This window comes from Schistocerca americana, chromosome 3 (genome assembly GCF_021461395.2).
Source record: "Schistocerca americana isolate TAMUIC-IGC-003095 chromosome 3, iqSchAmer2.1, whole genome shotgun sequence".
Classification (NCBI taxonomy): Eukaryota; Metazoa; Arthropoda; class Insecta; order Orthoptera; family Acrididae; genus Schistocerca; species Schistocerca americana.
The window spans coordinates 979763466-979784530 of NC_060121.1; the positions used below are offsets into that span (position 1 = coordinate 979763466).

Below are 21065 nucleotides of genomic sequence, written 5' to 3' on the forward strand. Positions count from 1 at the left end.
CCGTCTGAGTCTCGTGGACGAATAGCGCGAGCTGAGTTTCACACGATCGTCTTTTTCGAAACCCATGCTGATTCCTACAGAGTAGATTTCTAGTCTCCAGAAAAGTCATTATACTCGAACATAATACGTGTTCCAAAATTCTATAACTAATCGACGTTAGAGGTATAGGTCTATAGTTCTGCACATCTGTTCGACGTCCCTTCTTGAAAACGGGGACGACCTATGCCCTTTTCCAATCTTTTGGAACGCTATGCTCTTCTAGACACCTACGGTACACCACTGCAAGAAGGGGGGCAAGTTCCTTCGCGTACTCTGAGTAAAATCAAACTGGTATCCCATCAGGTCCAGCGTCCTTTCCTCTTTTGAGCGATTTTAATTGTTTTTCTATCCATCTTTCATCTATTTCGGTATCTACCATTCTGTCATCTGTGTGACAATCTAGAGTAGGAAGTACAGTGCAGTCTTCCTCTGTGAAACGGCTTTGGAAAAAGACATTTAGTATTTCGGCCTTTAGTCTGTCATCCTCTGTTTCAGTACCATTTTGGTCACAGAGTGTCTGTACATTTTGTTTTGATCCACCTACCGCTTTGACGTAAGACCAAAATTTCGTAGGATTTTCTGCCATGTCAGTACACAGAACTTTACTTTTGAATTCGTTGAACGCCTCTCGCATAACCCTCCTCACACTACATTTTGCTTCGTGTAATTTTCGTTTGTCTGCAAGGCTTTGGCTATGTTTATGTTTGCTGTGAAGTTCCCTTTCCTTCCGTAGCAGTTTTCTAACTCGGTTGTTGTACCACGGTGGCTCTTTTCCATCTCTTACGATCTTGCTTGGCACATATTGTACGATGGTTTTGAACTTTGTGCACTGATCCTCAGCACTATCTGTACATCTGTACTTGAGATAGAACTTCTGTGTTGAGCCATCAAGTACTCTGAAATCTGCTTTTTGTCACTTTTGCTAAATAGAAAAATCTTCCTACCTTTTTTAATAGTTCTATTTATGGCTGAAATCACCGATGCTGAAACCGCTTTGTGATCGCTGTTTCCCTGTTCTGCATTAACTGTTACAAATAGTTTGGGTCTGTTTGTCACCAGAAGGTCTAATATGTTATCGCCACGAGTCGGTTCTCTGTTTAACTGCTCAAGGTAGTATTCAGATAATGCACTTAAAAAAATTTGACTGGATTCTTTATCCCTGCCACCTGTTATAAACGTTTGAGTCTCCTAGTATATATCTGGTAAATTAAAATCTCCACACAAAACTATAACATGGTCGGGAAATCTACTCGAAATATTTTCCAAATTTTCCTTCAGGTGTTTTGCCACAACAGCTGCTGAGCCAGAGGGCCTATAGAGACATCGAATTGCCATGTTTGAGCCTGCTTTAACCGTTACCTTTCCCCAAAGTATTTCACATTTCAGACCTCCGTCAATTTCCTTTAATACTATTGCACTTCTTATCGCTATAAACACGCCTCCCCCTTCACTATCCAGTCTTTCTCTGAGGTATACATTCCAAGCCATTTGGGCTTAATGTATCAGTCTTGGAATTTGTTAGGGCATTGGACAATATTTTGGGTGAAGAATTACTTACGAAGTTTACTGTTTACGTAGACGATATATTAATTGCAACTGAGACATGGGAAGAACATATAGAGACACTTGAGGGAGTCTTGCAGGCGTTTGAGAAAGCTAGGGTAACAGCAAACGTGGGTAAGACAGAATTTGGTAAATGCCAGATAAAATTCTTGGCTTCATAATTACGGAAGAGGGTATTTATCCTGATCCAAGTAAACTCGAGACAATTGGGCAATTTCCAGACCTTAAAAAAAGGCAACTGAGAGCATTCTTCAGCGTATGTGAGCTCTATCGAAAATTCCTGAAAGAACCTGTGCTCACTGCCCCAAAATTGAGAACACTTGCCGGCCGGTGTGGCCGAGCGGTTCTAGGCGCTACAGTCTGGAACCGTGCGACCGCTACGGTCGCAGGTTCGAATCCTGCCTCGGGCATGGATGTGTGTGATGTCCTTAGGTTAGTTGGGTTTAACTAGTTCTAAGTTCTAGGGGACTAATGACCTCAGAAGTTGAGTTCCATAGTGCTCAGAGCCATTTGAACCATTTGAGAATACTTACTAAAGCCAAAATGACCTGGCATTGGAATGATGAATGTCAAGAAGAATTTGAAAGGATTAAAGAAGCATTGCGTAGTGCAGATATATTATGCCATCCTGATTTCTCTAGAGACTTTTATTTGGGAGTGGGTAGCTCAGATTATGGACTAGGCATACATTTAAACCAGATAGAGAAAGAAGGAGAGAGCAAGGTTATAAAGCAGAAGCTTGAATGCATGGCAAAGGAGATACAGCATTATGGAGGAAGGGGCACTGTCGATTGTGTGGGCTTTTAAGCGATTTCGTTATTATCTAACAGGATGACATGTAAAGGTGGTCAATGAAACACAGCTGGTTGATAAAATTGCATTGCAAGATCATGAATGCAAAGTGATATACAAGCTAGCCAGGTAAGTCATGTACCGTACCTGATGCATTATCAAGGCAGCCACTCGATTCTTGGGGAACAGGTGTGAGAGGACCAGAAGACGGAGAAGTTCAGGTAAATTTAATGAAGGGAGTACAGCATGAAGATTTTGTAAAGAGGTTCTTGAGGAACACACGTAGGGAGCAGAACCAGCACGAAAAACTGAAATTAATCAAGAATAAGTATAGATGTGCTGGTAAAGAAAAGATTAGGATATACTGTTATATCCACCAGGGAATACTGTACAAGAGAAAAATAGAGGATGAAGAGAGATGGAGACTATGTATACCACAGAATATAATAGACAAGTTAATCTGGTACACACATTATAGCAATGCCCATTATGGACCTAAGAAACGCCTTGAAAAACGGAAATTGGACAGCATCTTCAACATATACGCATAAACACAAGTTGCTGAGCACTTGTGACACCTGTCAGAAAACTAAAGCTGCCAATGTTCAACATAAAGGTTACACGCATCCAGTCATACCAGAATCAATTAGAGACATCGTGGCAGTGGACCTGCTCAGTCCCTCGCCTGTGGCAAAAAAAATTACGCCCAAATTCTAGTTGCCAAAAAATTAGTATCCAAATTTCTGAAGTTTTATCCATTAAAGAAAGCAACCAGCAAGGTCATCATTTATAAGTTTGAAAAAGATCGCTTTAGCAATGCATGTACACTGAAACGAATCCGAAGTGATAATGGATCCCAATTCCGATCCAAGACGTGGAGGTAAATGTTGAATAGGCATCAAATAAAACAGATCGCCATCTGTAGATACAAACTGGTTTCGAACCAGGCCGAACGGATGATGGAGTTAAATCGTTTGTCTCTGACCTATTGTGCCAAGAAACACGGTATTTGGAAGGAATACCTAGAAGAATGCGAGTGTATTTGGAACCACCTAACACATGATTCGAAAGGATTTGCACCATGCGAAATCTTACTTAATCAGGAACCTGACTGTTTTTCGTGAGTTGGTGGAAGATCCACAAGAAGATAACCTAATTTGGGAAAGGAAACTTGAACTAGTAGAAATGAACCATGAGAGAGAATGTTATAAGGAGACAGGAAAGACATGATAAATCGGCGAAACCTGTAAGCTACAGGGTAGGAGACCTAGTGTTGGTGAAAGTGCACGCTAAATCCAAGAAGAGAGATTCTGAAATACATAAATTTAACCATGTATATGAGGTACCATATAAAATTATCAAGATCGAACACCACAATACTGTGGAGTTGGAATATCCTCAAACCGATGGAGTGCATGGCAAGGAACATATTGAAAATATAAAGAGCTACTATCCATGTGAAAATTGGGGCAATCTGAAGGAGAGAAGTAATCAGGACGATGAAGTAGGGCCTAGACAGCCACAAACATAAGTGTGTATGGATGATTTTGGTTATTTTATGTGTTTGGAGAATAAAGATCTTGAGAACTGGTGTTCAAGTGTCAGTTGTTGTATTTTACTCACTATATTTGATTCTATTCTGGATTATGGGTTTTCATGATGCCAAAAGACTTAACCATATTTAAGGGATGAATTGCATGTAAGAACTGAGACATAGTTATCCTTTATAGCGTGAGAAGTATTAGTGTTTAGAATATTGTAGAGTGTATTAATATGACCTAGATATGGGGCATTCTATGAACTGTGGGAATAACAGACGCTCAAAAGCAGGAAACACAATTTGTAACAAATGAGAAAGACATTTCTTTAGAGATTTATCTTGTGATGACCAAACTAACGATAGATTTATATATACATTTGTGAGTAGAGATGAAATTATTGTCATTTATCTGCATTTGTGTTAAGTAGGTGTTAGTCTAATTAGAGATAGTTGTTTCCTGTGGTGTGTGGTGCTAATATAGTAGGATTTTCGTTGTATTCTGCACAGCAAACCTCACAGAGATGAACCAAAATGAAAATAGTTTTGTTACAATATGATTCAATAGACATCCAGCGTTGTATAGTTAATAAATTATGGTAGTGAGGCGTTTTGTTATAATCTATATGTGATAGTATTGTTTCAACAAATTACAATTTTTAGTTGTGCCATTCGTATAGTTTGTAATTGAGCTGTAATCTGTTTTGTAGGGGCAGTTTACAACCGGAGTCAGAGGATTTACCATTCAGTTTGTAAATTTCATTGTTCTTGAATGTATATATTAATTCACTTTCTATCACTGTTAACTCTATGTTCTTTTCTATCTCCAGTTTCAAAGAGGTCCATTTGGCATTTGGGGGGGGGGGGGGGAGGTGGGGATGTAAGGGGTCAACTGCCCCTTACGTATGAAGAACAGTAGGTACTATCCATAGTCGAGAGAGAGCCGAATGCACCAGAAAGTAGTCAGTGTTGAGACCCTGAAACAGTAAGTTGTTGCCTGCGAAACGAGCAGGGCGGATTTCGGCAGGACGGCTGACCGCATTTACCATTGTTTAACGGCTGTGTGTGTCACCCAACGCCGTGAGCGTGACCTCCAGCAAATACGGAAATGGCATTAACTGAGTTACGTGTTGGTATGTTCAAGTGTTCATTCGTGTACCGTGATTACGCAAATAACCGCACCGGGCACCAACGATTTGGATTGCAGTGAGGATTGCACAGTCAGTGCTACAAAAAGCATATTGGCATGTGACGATATTAATAGGCGGCCTGTGATGAGTAAACTACTATTATTTTGTCAGATGAAAGGAGTAACTGCGCCATTCGTGCTGTTTAGACAAAATAATGGAACCTTAAGAACAAAGTTTGTACCAATTATTGCTGCCTGACATCCTAATTCACTTTGTTAGAGTTGATACAAAACAACTCCCATTCAAATATTAACTGATCAGCCTTTATCAGTTACACACAGTCAGATTATTCTAAACTGTTAGGCTATTATCCACAAGTCAATAACAGTGAGTTCAAAAAGGGAATGTTTCAAACATAGCACAGTTTTCGTAAAATTTTACTAGTCATTGATTGTTATTGGTGACCACTATGGTAACTAACACCATTGCATTCCAAATTGACATCTTTTGTGTTCATGTCACACTTGTTTTTCACATGTCAGCTAGCATGGGTGGATTTTGTCAAGTTGATGTTTTGTCTTCGACACACAATATTCAGGTGATTTCAATGACGTTACAGTCATTTACTAAAATTTTGCTCATTTTTGGAGCTGACGACCGTTTTATTCTGCAATTTAAATTCATTCAGACCATATTATAGGATTTAAAATTATGGCTAACTACAAAGAAATTTTAATTTATTACCATTTTTTTACATTTCGATCATTGTTTACATAGTAATAAACACTCTTGCAATAGCAATCAGATTTTACCTGTCTGTACTCTATCGCTAAGCATTGCTCATCGGATTCGATACCTCGCTTCCACCAACAGTGGAATCTTATATGCGTATGTCAGAATTAAAACTGATCGAGTGTAACATCAAGCACCAGCACGTCGGTCTAGAATGATACAGCAGAGAGGACTGTGAGACGACATCAGCCATTAGCACGCTCACTAGGGTGACACAGTGACAGGAGCAGCCCCTACATGAAGAGAGTATAAGCGCCACTCTGCATAGCCACAGCCCCACTAGAAGACGGGCCGTGATCCAAATGATCAGCCGTGACTTGTGATCTACACAAATTGCTTTCTTGGGAGTTGCAAATAATCAATGTCCTTCGATATATATATGTGTCGCCAATTGGTTGCGACACCTATTTGTGACAAAGGCAAAGTTAAGTACTGTCAATTTAATTTACTGTAGTAAACTCCATTAATAAGATTTGCTTGAGTTGATCTCTAGGTATCCGAGAAAACAGCTTCCTAGGCACCCTGTATTAGACGAATGGGTGGACACGATAGAAACCTTACATGTACAGTAAAGTATAGATACGTTATAAGCTGACACATCACATACAGCGCTGTCAGCTGCTGTTGTGCTGCTTCTGGGTTCCACCTCCACACACTGCCCATGTGACAGTGGCCGCACCATGGCATTGCTAACTGTATTGCTGTATGGAGGCGTCAGTCAATAAATAAAGTGCAGATTGCTTGTGCATTGGTAACTCCACGACCGCCACAGTACTGGAGAAAACATCAGACATGCAGCACTGTAGTCAGAAGTTGCCACCTGGTGACAAAACATAATTTTGGTCATTTTTGGTCCTGAATAGACTGGAAGGAAATAAGGAAGGTTTCACAAGTTTCGTGACACCTTCGCCTTCCCCTTGAACTAGAAATTTGAAGAGGCTGCAGATAATGTGTACCACCCATAAGCTGCTAGGTTCTAGTAGAACAAAGACGAGTTGGAAAATTGTTTGGTAAGTCACCTGGCAACAATGAGGATTACTGTGTTCCTGAAGACGTTCCAGCTGGAGAATATGCCAAGGAAGCCCCTCCTGTCTGTCTTGCTCTTGCCCACGGTCTGGATCACCTGCAAGGCGAACGGAGGCACCGTGGAGCCGTTGGTGGCTGCTATGCGACGCAGAACAGCCAGCGCCTCCTGCTCGCGACCCCTGCACGCCAGCCAGCGTGGAGACTCGGGGAACCAACTGTCACCCAAAAAATACAAGTCTCCTGTAAGTACTAATCACAGTAGTAGTTGTAGTTGTAGTAGAATATTGCTCCACTTATCAGCTTTACAACAATATTGGAGCTGTCAGCTTAATACAAAGAAAAGACACAATGAAAACTTTACTTATACATTCGGACATTTAAATGGTTACATTTCGAGCTTAACAATAATTTATCGATAGTGCACAATATTCTTTAGTATTTTGGTATGTTCATACTCGAAACAAATTAAGCTTAATAGGGAAACGAATGTTCCATTATGAGACACACACACATATGTTTTATATATATATATATATATATATATATATATATATATATATATTCCAGTTCACCTTACAACTTTCGTTATTCCTATGCACTTCAATCTTTGAATCTTTGTAACTCTGAAAAACTGAGTAGATATTCCTGAGCAATAAAATGTATATTCAGATGAGGAAGTAGTGATGGGAACAACTGAATCAAAGGAATCGATTCAGTTGGTTGTTGGAAAACAATGCATTCCATTTTGAGTGTGAACATTCCATTGTTATTCCACTATTTAACCCTTATTGTTGACTCAACTCTGTTATCACTTGTAGTCACCGTTGTTGTCGTCCCGACATCTGATTTTTATTGAGTGCATTCACTAACTATTAGTTTGGTTCTTCATCCACGTTCATGAAGAGGCATTTTCTTAATAGTGAACTCTGTGTTTGGTTTCAGAATTCCGAAATGCTCAGTGGTGTGAGGATGGAATAAACCTTAAGACTGATTAGAAAATGATCCTCAAGGCAAACTCAGTGAGATTTAAAGTCTCTGCAAAGATGATTCATAGTCTGAATCTATATTAATTAAAGAAATACAAAGAAAATTAACAAATATTTCTCGCAAAAAAAGCTTCCAACAATTGACATTATATGTTTTATGTTCACGTCACCTCAGCATGTACCAAAATAGGATGATTGCTGATTGGTGCAAACCAGAGGAAATAGAGTTTCAGTAAATTTAAGTAAAAAAGTGATTGTTCATTTAGTTCAACATAAATTTAACTTGTAGCACCAATCATTAACCAATTAAAACCCACCAAACATCCATATTTAATACCAGAAGGACGAAAAATGCATATTTAAGTAAATGAATACTTAAATTTTAAAAATGCTTCATTTTAAGAAATATACCTTTTTCAGCTTTCCTTGAGATAAATGACATTACTTTTCTCTAAAGAAGTTGGCAAAATTAGTTGTGATTCATGTATAACCGAAAAGACTGAAAGAGTATGAAATCTCTCAAACCCAGAGACTGAGTGAAAACATTAATATGGCTGATGTAACCATCAGAGACTTGTCAGTCAGCTGTCTCACATTAAGTGAAACAATTCAAACATTGAGATTGAATGAGAACACTGATACAGCTTACATGGTCGCAGAGACTACATTCAATTATTGGTTGTTTCACTTGACTGAAAAAAAAACGACTGAACAAAAAATTGTAGACTGGACAATCGGTTGTTAAAACCAGTTGGTTATCCCCCGTCATTATGAGGAAGAAGAAAAATTATTACTATTATCACACAGATCTACATGTAAGATTTTCCAGTAAGAATGTGTATTATAGAAAGTATATTGTAGAATGAAGTGGGTATTGTATTATAAATGTGTGTTACATTTTTACAAACGATTGTTCTACGTTGTCTAAATAACCCATTAAGGTATAATAGGAATTATTTAACAAATGATCTATAAATGTCATATGAAAATTGTTAAGTTAACTGTGACTCTTGTCCTGTGATGATAGACAGATTGTTGGTGTGATAATTACTACAATTTTCCTCAATGTGCATAATAATAGGTTCGAAGCGATCATGTTCAGCAATCAGAAGAACACACACATCGCGCTAGTGATTGATATGCTATCAGAACGTCGCAGACAGTTGAAGATAATCAGATGTTTTGTCTGTTGTACCGATAGACAGATTGACAGAACCGAACGACAAACGGCCACCAAGACAGTGGAATAGAGCTAACGGAACTTGAGAAGTCGAGAAATCGGAGTCTTCACCTCTCAGGGCCATTAAAAAGCAGAGTACTCAACATAGCGCAGCATGCCTTTGCTACTGGAAACCTTATCGGTAAACGCCCCAGTCGGAATTGACGTGTGGAACAAACACATACTCTTTGAGGCCCATAATCGAATCAGACACTCACTGGGTTGGACACCGCCCACCAAACTGCGTTTAATCTGATGGGACGGTGAACCAGTAAGAGACGCTAGATTCGCAACCCTCCGGGACCAGGCGGAACATTCTTCCAGGGCAGTTTTAGCCCTTCAAACACAACTTTCACACTTGTTGCCTAGGCGCCTCACGCCTACGTCAGACATATGATACTTGAAATCATATGGACTAGATAGTGCGACTGCATTTCGGTCACGCTGCTGTCTGTAAGATAAATATTTCTTTCAAATTACAATTAAAGGGTTTTTACCCATTACAATTCGTGGAATAATTACAAAATGTTAAATTTTTATGTTTTATACGGAAAGGACAGGGACCAGAACCGCCACCTTTACCGAAGACCAGCGACAGCTAGAAGACACAATTTTCGACCACTATTAATGTAAATGTAAAAAGAAAGGTAAGAAAAAGTTGTATGAATTGAACTTGTACGATTACCTTTTGGTGTTGCAGTTCTTCTTATTCCCATGCTTGCTAAGAAAGTTGGATGACGAATTCCTCTTTTGTTTTACCCAGACATGTTTCAGCACTTTTTGTGGTATCTTCAGTGGATTGCTTTATTTCCTTTCTCGCATGAAGCTATTGAATGTTAATGTTGGTAGCAGTGAGTCGGCTACACAATCTGCAACTTGTCATGGCTTTGATGTTTTTGTCCCCTTTGTTTGTGGTATGGTAACATGCTGATTTCTACCACTTTTGTCATTTCACAGGAATTTTCTACGATTTTTCGAACTTGTTCAGTATTTTCGCCGCCATACTAAGTTGTATATTGTGTACCAGAACTAACATTCAATAGCTTCCTGTAAGAAAGAAGATAAAGTAATCCACTGAAGATACCACAAAAAATTTTGAAACATGTCTCGGTAAAACAAAACTCCAAAGGTGTCTTCATAAAACGGAATTCCTCATCCAATAAACTTTTACAGTATTCAGTTACCGTTTGTATTTCGTCCCAAAAGCTTAACGTGCATCACGAAAGCAGAACGTTGTTACTGAGTTTATAATACTGCAAAATCTAAAAATAAATATTTTATCTTGCAAACGTGAAGAAGTTAAATTATACGAACAACGTATTTCACCAAACATCCAGTTTTTGTCTTTCAGAGAAGTAAAACGGAAAAACTGAAATAAGAGTGTTTTTATAAGTTAAGAGATACATAACGCCAAAGAGCATAAGCTAGGGCTAGTCGTCTGCATATTGTGGAAGTACCTGAAGCATAAAATATTGAAAAAGGTTCAAACAGTACAAATTTTATTTAAAGAACGGAAACGGTTGTACATCAGAGCAGACTAAATCAAAGACTACAAATTATCAATTTAATACATTTTTTGAAGTTGAATAACATCTCTGGGATTAATTATAAAACACAACGCTGTAGTACCGAAAAGGAAACACTGCTCTAATGCCTTTTTTATTACGTCGTCGTGCAAATTGTAGAACTACCGTAATTGTAATAAAAATTATTCACGGTAAGTATTTGCTAACAAAGAAAGATTATACATACTGTAGCCAAATATATGTGCAAGAAATGTGATGTTCGAGGTTCGCCAACATACGGTATCTTAAAACGAGGCGTATCATGGTAACTATCAAGTAATCCATCCTAGGAAAAAAATTGGTCTAGATGGAATTCAAACCCAGCTCGTAAATACATCATTATAATATTTTACAAACATCAAGAATGCTATCCTCAAACATTGGTATTTCCTTGCACGTTGGAAACTGGGCAACGTCCTGATATTCAGTAAGTCAGGGAAAGACGACTCCATTCCATAAAGTTACAGGCTCATCATCCTGCTGAGCTCTTTCAGTAGTGTTGTTGAGTAAATAATTCAGAAACTTCTCACTGGCACTGCATCAGTAACCTGAGCCCAGACAAACTCCAGTTCCAGAATCACCTCGCCACAACACAATTTCTCCGCACAACACGCGACAATAATAATAAAGAACCAGAGGCACTGTTTTCCTTGACCGCCGAACGTATTAGCCATAACAGCTTCATTTGTAAACTCGCTAGAATTCCGCACAGGGTCATATGTGTCACTCACTCACAGGGGCTTCAAGAGATTCGGGGTAAACAATCAACACTACATGGTAAACAGGAGGGAGCACCTCATGGCAATATGCTGGAGTTCCAGGCGTTAAGCCTCCACGACAATCTGATAGCAGCCATCCACACCAATGACAAACCTACCCTGGCACAGTACTGGAAATGACCAAACATCATCTCAGCTTACAGACAGGATTTAAAACTCTCAGGCATTGGTTGAAGAAATGGTGAGTTTAGTAAGTGGAAGTTAATTCTGTTTACAAGCAGACCGCACCCCCTCCCCTCCCACATGCACGCACACAGACACACACACACACACACACACACATATATATATATATATATATATATATATATATATATATATATATATATATATATAAGCACAAACAGTGTAGATAAATCAGATTGCACAAACATTTTTCTGTGAGAATTAGCTACATTGGCGTTAAGTTGAACTGGAGGAAATTGAAACCAGAGTTTAAGTCACACTTTTCTAATTCCTCCTACCCAATGCTCAGCTGCCAAAGTACACTGAATGGCAGCGTGGCTAGTACGTGTATGTAACTCTCATTATAAGGCTGATGACGTACGTAGGAGCAGTCTGGGAATACCGAACACCAACAGATCTTCAGCCCCTGCACTTGATTAATTGTGAGCAATGTCCCACGGCACACACACACACACACACACAAAAACGGACCACTCGACTGTACAGTGATATGAGACACTCGAAAGCTCTACGTAGCTCGCTATGTGCTTCGCATCACACCTTTCTACTGTACATGCGTCTCGCTCAAAAATAATCTGTGATGAACTTCTGTTCTTGCACAAGACACGCTGACTAAACACAAGCTGTACATTTTCGTCGTCCTTTGTTCATTCATCTCAAAATCATAAAACTTTAATATTCATTGCATCTTTACACATTCCCATGTATCGTTTATTTTGCGTATATTACCTGAAGAAGAAGAATAGTATAAAACAACTGAGGGCAGCAAACGAGAGGGAATAGTTCCAATTGGGCAGCGCCCAAGGCACCAGGCCAGCAAGCATCATTCCAACAGCCATGCTGCAGCACCCATAGCGGTTGACTGCAGTGCGGTGCTTGATATCAGTTAGCTCCAAACCTGAAACACGAGAAATCTTCGTCAAATGCTTTCAATATTACGTATCAAATAACACAGACTTCACTTCAAAAATGTTTCGGAGAAGATTCTATGGTGCACTTGCAGGACAGCACTGTGTATGGTTCCACAGTAAATAACTTTTAATGAAAGCCTAAAACTGTAAACGAGCAGTGTTTGCTAAACCAAGCCACTTTTTCTACTCCACTGTAGTACGAATAGTGTTGTTGTTGATGTTGTCATCAGTCCAGAGACTGGTTTGATGCAGCACTCCACGCTACTCTATCCTGCGCAAGCTTCTTAATCTCCAAGTAACTTGTTCAACCTACATTCTTCAGAATCTGCTTAGTGTATTCATCTCTTGGTCTCCCTCTACAATTTTTACCCTCCACGCTGCCTTCCAATATTAAATTGGTGATGCCTTGATGCATCAGAACATGTGCTATTAACCGATCTCTTATTCTAGTCTAGTTGTACCACAAATTGCTCTTCTCCCCAATTCTATTCAGTACCTCCTCATTAGTTACATGATCTACCCATCTAATCTTCAGCATCCTTGTGTAGCACATTATTTTGAAAGTTTCAATTCTCTTCTCGTCTAAACTAGTGATCGTCCATGTTTCAATTCCATACACAGCTACACTCCATAGGAATACTTTCAGAAACGACTTACTGATACTTAATTCTATACTCGATCTTAACAAATTTCTCTTCCTCAAAAAGGCTTTCCTTGCCATCACCAATCTACATTTTATATCCTCTCTACTTCGACCATCATCTTGCTCCCCAAACAGCAAAACTCATCTACTACTTTAAGTGTCTGGTTTACAAATCTAATCACCTTTACACTTGGTGTGCATGATTTTTCAGGACCACTTGTGTATTATTTATTACAGGTAGCTTGTCATCTGCAACCAAACAAAATTTCTCATCAACATCGTTTGGTTGCAGATGACAAGCAACCTGTAATAAATAATACACAAGTGGTCCTGAAAAATCACGCACACCAAGGTATTAACAAAAAGAAATGAACTAGTGTTAGAACTAAATATCAACATAATTTTGTAATTATTTAGTAAACGTGTTCACATTGCAGAATAAATATAACGGAAACCCACTGATGATGGCACAGTGGTGCAGAAACATGTTTGGGTACTGAGAAAAAACGGTGTTTTGCATAACTGCCGGACGTCACATATTACAATTCTGGTTTAATATTTCACTGCATTGGCTTGTTGCTGAGATTGTTGTGAAAGCTGAATCTATCTTTCTAGCACTTACCAACAGACAAGACAGATTCTGTCAAAGGCCCAGCCGCAGCTGACACGAGTGATACTGCCAGGATGAAGAGCGGCAGCACGTGTGGAGCGAGGACGACCAGCACTCTGCTGACCACGTGGGCTGACAGGCACAGCAGCTGCTGGGGGCGTCGGCCGTACCTGTCGGCAGCAAGAGTCAGCTCAACCTGCGTGTCGAGGTGCTGGGCGATCCAGCTAGCAGATAAAGTCCTATGATCATGTGCAGGTTCAAAATGGCTCTGAGCACTATGTGACTTAACGTCCGAGGTCATCAGTCGCCTAGAACTTAGAACTAATTAAACCTAACTAACCTAAGGACATCACACACATCCATGCCTGAGGCAGGATTCGAACCTGCGACCGTAGCGGTCGCGCGGTTCCAGACTGAAGCGCCTAGAACCGCTCGGCCGCACTGCACATTGTAGGAACATCAGAAGATACTACCTGTGGGAACTCTCGTGAAGAACAGAAAGGGCCTGCCAGCGAGCTTCAAAGCAAAGTAAGTTAGTTTTTATCCTTTTTTAAAAAATAAAACAAGCATATATTCCAGACTCAAATGGCTAAATAACGTGTTATACATTGACTCTCTGCAAAACATTAGGCAACCACCAAAGAGATTCTGTATGTTCAAAAGAATATTTTACAAGAACAATAGAGCCAAACATTATCGTAATCTAACGTGGACAAGACTAGTGTAGGCTGTGTCATTCAGCTTCACATCTACTGCCCATTCGCAAGAAAAACAATGATGTGGCAAAAAAGCTTTTCTTTCACTTTCTCTTAATGTCTGCTGTGAATGATTGGTTTTATTTTGTACAAGGATGTTACCGAGCAGAAGATATCTGTAGTGGAATTTGTAAAACGAAGTTAGCATACATCATTGGAAGCAACACCAGCCACCAGTGTAGATAGAAATTTTGGTCGTCATCTTCCAGAACAACAAAGGAAACGCCACGCCCATCAGTAAAGTTTCCTTTGACAAAGGAAAGAGAGAGACTGGCAAGTGGATAACGAAAGAAACCAGATAGTGGTACAAACACTGCAGTGTCTAACTTCATGTACCACCACGTGTGTAAATTACATATGAATTACAAGAGATAATTTTTTGTCGTACAAAGTAAATATGCAGTTGTGAAGTTATATTTTTCTTTTTATTTGTGAACTAATGTGAAACTTTTTCGAGTGAGGAGGGGGAATTTTTTCGTGTTCTTGGAAACCCTAATATATCAGTACTAATGCGAACACACACACACACACACACACACATATATATATATATATATATACATATAGGGTGTCCTATTTATCTTGGCCACCCTAAACAACTGTTTGTGCAGATGAAAATTACAAAATGTTTGACGCAAATGTTCTTCAGCCATCAGGGAGACATCAATCGGCATGATTGCCTTTGTTGTAGCTTTGTTTTTTTACAAAGATATGAACGATGATTTGACTTTTTTAAATGATACCCTGTATTTTTTATTCGGTAATTCAATTCTCCTCCTAAAGACGTATTCAAAAATGTATCACAGTGTACCTTTCACTGAAACACAGCGTTATTAATTACATAATACAACATTGGTGTTGACGCTGCCAGCGCTTAGTGCAGGTACTCGAGGTAATGGAACACACCCACGTGCTGACGTTGACAGAGGACAAATGTAAACATAAGTAGAATGCACACCCGTCATTCCGTCAACCATCGTTGGTTGGAGAGTAGTGTGAGTAGAATGTACACCAACGAAGAGAAGGAAAAAATGCTACTCATCTGTGGGGAATGTAAGATAGCAGAACAGTAATTGCAATACTGTTTTCTTATGTACGGGTACATTTAGTACAGTAGTGTAGTCCTTTTGAAATACTGTTGTGTAGAGTAGGCATACAGTAAAGGCTGTCCTTCCTACAAACTGCATCGACAGATGTTTCTTTTTTGTAGTTGCTGAAGGTAGGCCAAATGCTACGCAGGCAGTGAACTGTACAGAGCGATATCCTGACAAGAAAACGCCTTCCCGGTGGATGTTTTCTCCTCTTGTTGCAACGCTTCAGGAAATGGGAAGTTTCACCCCACGACAGCGCAATCGTTGTAGCACTCGCACAGACGAAGCTGCCGAAGTTACTGTTCTCGCTTCCGTTGCTATGAATCCACATGTGAGCACACGACAGCTTGAACACGAGATTGGCATTCCTAAAACCAGTGTACATCGTATTCTTACACGTCACCGGTTCCATCCTTACCATGCCCACCTACATCAAGAATTGCATGGGAATGATTTCCAGAATCGCGTACAGTTCTGTCAGTGGGCACAGCAGCAAATCCTGGTCAACCCCAACTTCTTCCCCAATGTTCTATTTACCGATGAATGTTCTTTCTCAAACAAAGGACAGATAAACACAAGAGACATGCATTATTGGTCCAGCGACAACCCACGATGGCTTAGACAGGTGGAACATCAGCATCGATGGTGAATTAACGTCTGGTGTGGGATGCTCGGTACTACAATTATTGGCCCTTATTTCATCAATGGTAGTCTAAACGGCACAGTGTGTGGCAGCTTCCTCAGATGAACATAATGCCTTGCGTGCACGTCGTGTTCTGAACCGAAGGTATCCTGCCAGATGGATTGGTCGACGAGGAACAGTTGCTTGGTCTGCTAGGTCTCCTGATTTAATCCCTCTGGACTTTTTTCTTTGGGGATGCATTTAGGACGTTGTCTATTGCGATATTCCAACAACTTCAGAGGACATGCAGGAATGTATCATGCTTGCTTGTAGTTCTCTTCAGCTGGCAACACTAGAAGCAGTAAATAATTCTTTCATTCGACGAGTGCACCAGTGTATCAGTGTCCAGGGTCACCACTTTGAGCACCTTTGAATGTTCTACTCCTGGGCAATGGTACAGGAGAGTCAAAGTCAATTTTGTGTTATGTTTTTACTTGGTTTTCCCTTGTTTTCTGACAATTCTAGCAAGTGGACGAGTTTGTGACCCCAGGCTCAAAGTCAGTGTTGTGTTATGTGATTAATAACGTTGTGTTTCAGTGAATGGTACACTGTGATACATTTTTGAATACGTCTTTAGGAGGAGAATTGAATTACCGAATAAAAAATACAGGGTATCGTTTAAAAAAGTCATATCGTTGTTCATATCTTTGTAAAAAAACAAAGCTACAACAAAGGCAATCATGCCGATTGATGTCTCCCTGACGGCTAAAGAACATTTGCTTCAAACATTTTGTAATTTGCATCTGGACAAACAGTTATTTAGGATGGTCAAGATAAATGGGACACCCTGTATATAAAAGCAAGCATATTTTCCTAAACTGTAATGTATGGGGTTTAAAATGATGTATATATATGTACCTATGAGATGCTTCATTAATGTGTAATTATTCTTTAAATTTACAATATAGTCGCCAGTTCATCTACGCAGTCGAAGAGCAGAGTTATCAGTGCTGAATGTGTTAAATTTAGTTACAAAACGCCATGCACGAGGCGAAACATGAATGAAGAAGAGCTGAAATTGTTCAGGAGATGAGGCATGCGACCCGTTTCATAAAGTAGACACTGTTGATGAGAAAATAATTCAATTTTTCACCTTCGTCAGTCTATTCCGTTTCTTCGCTGCCCGTGTTCAACAATACAGTCAGCAGCTCATGGTCTCGTGCTTCGCAATGCTGACTCTCGATCAAGAGGCTCTGTATTCGATTCCTGGCCGGGTCGGGGATTTTCTGCACAGGACACTGGGTGCTCGTGGGTTGCCCTCAAAATTATTTCATCATCATCGATGCGGAAGTGGCGTCGAATAAAAACAAATACTTGCATCTGGTGGCCATACCTTCCCAGAATGGGATTTCTGGCCACCGGTGCTACACGCACATTTCATTTCATTTCAACAAAAATACGCAGAATACCCAGTGGAGCTTACACCTGTAATTGCACTGATGGGCCAAAGCATTATGACCAGCTTTTTAATAGTGTCTTGATCTCCCTTTGGAGCTCATACATCAGCGATTGTGCATGTCATGGATTTGCCCGATAGCATCCCAAATTTAGTATTGGAGGGCAGCGTGGAGGGTAAAAATCGTAGAGGGAGACCAAGAGATGAATACACTAAGCAGATTCAGAAGGATGTAGGTTGCAGTAGGTACTGGGAGATGAAAAAGCTTGCACAGGATAGAGTAGCATGGAGAGCTGCATCAAACCAGTCTCAGGACTGAAGACCACAACAACAACAACATCCCAAATATGTTCCATCGAGCTCATGCTCAAAATGAGTTCACAATCATGCTTCTCAAACCACTGCAGTACGATTCTGGCCTTGTAACACAGACAGTTATCCCGGTAGAAGATGTCGTTGCCGTCTGGGAATACATTAAGCGAGAAGGGATATTGGTGGTCCACAGCACTAAACATGCAATCCACATCTGTCATGATACCTTCGACAGTGCCACAGGACCCATGAAAACTCAGATCAGTGTCCACTTTAGCGTAATACTGCTTCCACCAGCCTGCATCCATGGGACGGAATGTTGAGGATGTTGGTGGAGTAACTTGGGAACACATAGACGTCACCTGCTACAGAGAATCCATGTTCAACCACGTGCGCTACATGGTATGCTCCAAAACCTTGTGTCTGTACCACCATTGTACTCTGTCTTCAGATATCCCGCAGATCGCAGCCCATTCTTTTTCAGGGGCAAGCTTCTGATGATGATGTTTTTTGGTTTGTGGGGCGCTCAACTGCGCCTGTACAAATTCCCAACCTTTGCTCAGCCCAATCTCACCGCTTTCATGAATGAGGATGAAATGATGAGGACAATACAAACACCCAGTCATCTAGAGGCAGGTGAAAATCCCTGACAGGAATCGAACCCGGGACCCCGTGCTCGGGAAGCGATAACGCGACCGCGAGACCACGAGCTGTGGACACAAGCTTCTGACCTCCTTGTTCTGTGATAAGGTACAGACATTCGAAAGCTTGTCGCCTGCTCGCGGCTCCACAGTCGTTCATTCATTTTCCGTAGATACTCATGACAGTAGCACGTGAACAGCTGACCAGCTACACCGTTTCCAAGATGCTCGTTCCCAGGTGTAGTGTCATAACAGTCTGCACTTTGCTGAGCCACGTATGTCAGTGGATTTCCCTATTTGCGCCCCACTTACACTGAGGTGACAAGTGTCGTGGGATACCTCCTAATATCATGTCAGACATGCTTTTCCCCAGTGGAGCGCAGCAACTCGGCGTGGTATTTACTCAAAAAGTCGTTGGAAATCAACAGTAGAAATACTGAGCCATGCTGGCACTATATATATATCCATAACTGCGAAAGTGTTGCCGGTGCAGGATTTTGTGCACAAACTGACCTCACGATTATGTCCCATAAAAGTTCCATGGGGTTCATGTCCGGCGATCTGGGTGGAGAAGTCGCTCGAATTGTCTGCAATGTTCTTCAAACCAATCGAGAACAATTGTGGCCCAGTAACATGGCGCATTGTGATCCGTAAAAATTCCATCGTTGTTTCGGAACATGAAGTACATGAAAGGCTGCAAATAGTCTCCAAGAAGCTGAACGCAACCATATCCAATCAATGGCCGGTTCAGTTGGATCAGAGGACACAGTCCATTCCATGTAAACACAACTCATACAAATGTGAGGCCACCACCATCTTGGAAAGTGCATTGTTGACAAGTTGGGTGTGTGGCTTCGTTGGGTCTGCTCACACTCAACCCTAACATCACCATTTACCACCTGAGATCAGGACCCATCTCACCAGGCCAAGGTTTCCCAGTCGCCTACGGTCCAACCGATAATGTGACCACCCCACGAGAGACGCTGAAGGCGATGTCGTGATGCTAACAAAGGCACTCGCGTCAGTCGTCTGCTGTCTTGACCCATTAACGCCAAATTTCACCGCACTGTCTCAACGGTTGCGCTCGTCGTACGTCCCACACTGATTTCTGCGATTATGTCACGCAGTGTTGCTTGTCTGTTAGCATTGACAGCTCTACGCAAACGCCGCTGCTCTCGGTCGTGAAGTGAAGGCCATCGGCCACTATGTTGTCCTTGGTGAGAGGTAATGCCTGAAATTTGGCATTCCCGGCGCACTCTTGGCGCTGTGTATCTCGGAATATTTTAATCCCTAACGATTTCCATAATGGAATGACCCATGCGTCTATTCCCAACTACCATTCCGCGTTTAAAGTCTGTTAATTCTCGTCGTGCGTCCATAACCACAGCGGATAATTTTTCACACTATCATCTCTGTACAAATGGCAGCTTCGTCAATGTTTTGACCTTTTATACCCAGTCTATGCGATACTACCGCCACCTGTATGTGTACATGACGTACGCCCACGTCTTCTTTCAAGTCAGTGTATGTACGAGGGGACTCGAAACGTAAGTTACGCATTATTTCCGCAGGTCAAGTAGCTTTTGTTGAATGCTGCACTACACTTCAAAGTGACTCAGATAAATGACAGTATTTTTCCGCATAGTTAACAAATCTCTGCACAACAACCGTCGGAACATTTTACCAATCGTTCAGTTCCTTGACGATAGAAATCCGCTCCTTGGTCCTGCAGTCATTCAGGAATCACTATGTGAAAGTTCTCTCAGTTGAAAAATCTCCCCCCCCCCCCCCCGACGTCTTTTCAGCTTGCTGAAAAGATGGAAAGATCTGGACTTCTCGGTCAGCATCGCTCATGTCTGCGCGGCATTGGTCAAATTTTTTGCGGCATTTCCTTGCTTCTGGGCGAGACATTGCTTGTGGTCCATATAGCGCCAGAATTTCACAGTGAATCTGTATGCAATTTAGGCCTTTTGTGCACAAGATTCGTTCTTTTCCATGTACTTGAACTTTGGAGAACATCTCTAGATGTCGCTTCAGTTCCATCGTACACTGAGATGCATCGGTTACCCGTACTGCAGCACAACTCTGTCTACAGGAAACCCGGAACTCTCAACTGACTATGTTTTTTTGGAAATTTGTGGTAAGTTCCCATGGGACCAAACTACTGAGGTCATCGGTCCCTAGGCTTACGCCCTACTTAACCTAACTTAAACTAACTTACGCTAAGGACAACATGTGACGGTACGTCACATTAATAGACATTTGGAGAAAGGGAAAACAAGTTTTTGTTATGAGACGAGTGAAACATAAATTATCTAAAGACTAAGTACGTCTGCGCGATGTATAACAAATAGTAAAGAACGTAAGTTATAATTATCAAAACACAAATATCGATGCAATTAACAAAACA

General features: G+C 40.8%; 1 protein-coding gene across 1 annotated transcript in view; it reads right to left on the minus strand.

The window, feature by feature from the left end:
• Positions 1 to 21065, minus strand: part of LOC124606608 (solute carrier family 22 member 1-like) — a 122416-nt gene that overhangs the window by 38528 nt on the left and 62823 nt on the right. The window contains exons 4-6 of the mRNA XM_047138593.1: positions 13791 to 14002; positions 12344 to 12512; positions 6873 to 7094 (exon numbers count right to left, since the gene is read on the minus strand). Coding sequence (XP_046994549.1) covers positions 6873 to 7094; positions 12344 to 12512; positions 13791 to 14002 — 603 coding nt within the window. The remainder of the gene's footprint in view (positions 1 to 6872; positions 7095 to 12343; positions 12513 to 13790; positions 14003 to 21065) is intronic.